At 42.0% G+C, this 3297-nt stretch overlaps 1 protein-coding gene across 1 annotated transcript; it reads left to right on the forward strand.

Annotated features, from left to right (window-relative positions):
- Positions 1-23: 23 nt before the first annotated feature.
- Positions 24-2057, forward strand: LOC141404265 (uncharacterized). The gene is made up of 2 exons (XM_073987678.1): positions 24-1603; positions 1678-2057. The coding sequence occupies exons 1-2, from the start codon at positions 503-505 to the stop codon at positions 1684-1686; spliced, it is 1110 nt and encodes a 369-aa protein (XP_073843779.1). The 5' UTR covers positions 24-502; the 3' UTR covers positions 1687-2057.
- Positions 2058-3297: the final 1240 nt, after the last annotated feature.

The following is a 3297-nucleotide window of genomic DNA, read 5'->3' on the forward strand; positions in this document are numbered from 1 at the left end:
GGAGCTGTCCTTTAACACCCGTTTGTAGTAGAATAAGGAACACACCCAATATATTTAATGAAACACACAGTCGTATTTACACGCATAGTTGTATTTTAACACATAGTTGCATAAGACTCAGATAAATACAATAGATAAGATGAGATAAAATAATGTACGCTAAGTTAAGTTGATGTAGAGAAAATAAAGAGACGCCATTCATTGTGCGATCGTTGAAAAGACAAGACGTGTTCAGCTCAGGTGTGGACGCAATACCACGACATTGTGAAATTAAAAATTCAAAGAAACGACTTGTGAAATTCGTGCCAACAAAGAATCGAAATTGTTTTACTTAAATTAAAATAAATTAAAGAAAACAAATAGAAAAAACTGAAGAAAAAACCAAACTGAAGAACTGAGGAAACCAAAAATTGAATTACGCTGTGAGGCAAACAGAAAGAAAAAACTAAAAACTAAAAAGAACTGTGTGCGTGTGTGTGTGAAACAACTACGCAATAGAAAAATGGTACGCGAAAATCTAATGGCCCAGCTAAAGCAGGCAGGAATAAATTTTCCAGAAACAGCGACCATTCAACAATTACGTGAGTTACTGAGAGAAGTGGTGGGGGCATCATCATCATCGTCGATACCACCATTACAACAAGCACAAGCTGAAGGCCCACCACCATCGCAACAAGAAGGGCAACAACAACAGGCCGATGACGTAGTGCTAGTAGAGACACAGCAACCAGCAAGCATGCCAGCAGTAACAGACAAATCAAAGCATGCACAAACAACACAAAACGAAACCGACAACATTGAAGAGCAGTTGGCAAGACATCTTCGAATCTTGCAATTGAAAAAAGAAATAAGTGCTTTGGAGGAAAAGAAGGAAATGAAGAAAAGTGTAGCCACATTCGCTGACGTGGAAGGGGCGATGCCAAAATTTTCTGGGGACGATGCCTATACCATTTCTAAATGGGTGCAAGACTTTGACAGAATCACAGATGTGATAAAGTGCACTGAGGCGGAAAAGTTCATCTACGCTCGACGAATGTTAACAGGTAGCGCTGCGCTTTTCTTACGACGCACTAAGGCAAACAGCTGGTTGAGCCTGAAAAAGGAGTTGGAAGTTGAGTTCCAAAAAACAGTCGGAGCAAAAGAGATACTCCGAAAACTTGATGCCCGGAAGTGGGATAGAGCAGGGGAAAACTTGCACCACTATGTCCTAATCATGCAAGAGCTGGCTGATGGGGCACCAATCCAAGAAGCAGAATTGGTGGAATATATAGTGGATGGCATGCAAGAGAGATCGGTAGCAGCATCGATATTTTTTAATGTGAACACAGTGGCGGAGTTTAAGGCCCTGATACCGAAGTACGAGAAGATGGTGGTGGAGCGGAAGCAGAAGCAGCTGAAGAATAGTCAGGTGGACCAGGCGCTAGCGGAGGTCCGCTGTTTCAATTGCCAGAAATTGGGTCATTACGCGACAAGTTGCAGAGCGGAGAAGCGGCAAACAGGGGCCTGCTTCAAGTGTGGCAAGATGGGGCACCTAAGAATCCATTGCCCCCTACGTGCAGTAGCAGCGGTTCCAGACCAGGACGAGGTCGACTGGGATATACAGGTAAGAGTAGCTTTGGGTCCTAGTGTGACTGGGTCTAATTGTCATTCTGTCTCTTCCTTACTCGACACCGGTAGCCCATGTAGCTTTATTAACCAGACAGTGATTCGGTCCGTATCCCCACAAATTAGGATGAAGAAGAAGAGAGTGTCCAAATTTAAGGGATTAGACGGCAGAAAAATAAAAATATGTGGACAAATCTTAGTGTTCTTAGAATTTGGAGGCGTTAAGAAGAAAATGAATTTTATTATATTACCTGATAGTGCCCCATGCACCTTGGTGCTTGGGCGTGATTTTTTAAAGTTATTTAATATTGTTTTGTGTTTAAAGAATGGGAGACCGAACCCAGTTGAAGTTTGTGATAAACTCGGGAAAAAATGTATTAATTTGTTTCTTAAGGCAGACCCTAAACCTGAATTAAAACCAGGGCTGCAAATAAATGAAAAAATGAAACCTGGTATGTGCGATGTTCTTTCTACGGATAAAGGGCAACAAGGGAAGAAAGGAAAGGTGGGTATACAAAATGGGGTGCAGGAAGAAGGGGGTAACCCTGCAAAGACCCCAAGCCAGGGTAAGGAAATGGGAGAAATCGAAAAGCCTAAATTTGAAAAAATAACCGTTGGTAAAGTAGAAATGGATAGTAAAGAAGAAGAAGCATGCACAAGAGAGAGAATAGAGAGTAAATGTTTACAAGTAGTTGAGAGCGATGAACAGACATGGGAAACCAACCCTATGCGAACTGAAGAGCATGATAAGAAGGGAGAAAGAAACGAAAACAGTTATTTTGAGAAAATAATCAATGAAGTGCAAGAAAGTGACGATGGATTTAGAGATGAGGAAGGTTCATGCATAATCGAGGAGATAGAAAGCGAGAAAAATCCCAGTCATCTACGAGTAGTAGGCAACGTGGAGACTGATGACATTGAGGGAAAATGGGATGTCAACCCGAGATTGAGCGTGGATGACAGATTTAGGTTGAAAAAACTGATTCGGGAAAATTATTTCGGGAAACTCGAAAGTGAGCCGAAGACATTTGATTTTAAGGCATCCATTCTAGTGACGTCAGGAAATGCGACCTACTGTTCACCTAGGAGGTTATCGTTCGCAGAAAAACAGGAGGTGGGGAAAATCATAACCGATTTGTTGGAAAAGGGAATCATACGGCCCAGTAATTCTCCGTACGCTTCACCCATTGTACTGACCAAGAAGAAAAGTGGTGAGGTTCGGATGTGTGTGGACTATAGGGCCCTCAATAAAATTATAGTTAGGGACAACTACCCCCTCCCACTTATCGAGGACTGCTTGGAGTATCTCGAGGGAAAGTCGTGGTTCACCATAATGGACCTAAAGTCAGGGTTTTACCATGTGAGGTTAGAGGAGGATTCGGTGAAATACACATCCTTCGTGGTACCGAACGGACAGTATGAGTTCTTGCGATTGCCATTCGGGTTAAAAAATGGACCGGCAGTTTTTCAACGATTTATAGCCGGAATTTTTCAAGATTTTCTGAAAAGAAACGAAATAGTTATCTATATGGACGATATTGTCATAGCCTCAAGGACGTTAGAGGAACACATGTGTTTGGTGGGAAAGGTAATGGACCGATTAGCCATGTATGGATTAAAAATTAAGATCGAAAAGTGTAAATTCGCCTATGGGGAAATCGAATATTTGGGATATAAGGTGTCGCGAAAAGG

Source organism: Musca autumnalis, unplaced genomic scaffold, assembly GCF_047663935.1.
Source record: "Musca autumnalis isolate F117 unplaced genomic scaffold, ASM4766393v1 scaffold_4, whole genome shotgun sequence".
NCBI lineage: Eukaryota > Metazoa > Arthropoda > Insecta > Diptera > Muscidae > Musca > Musca autumnalis.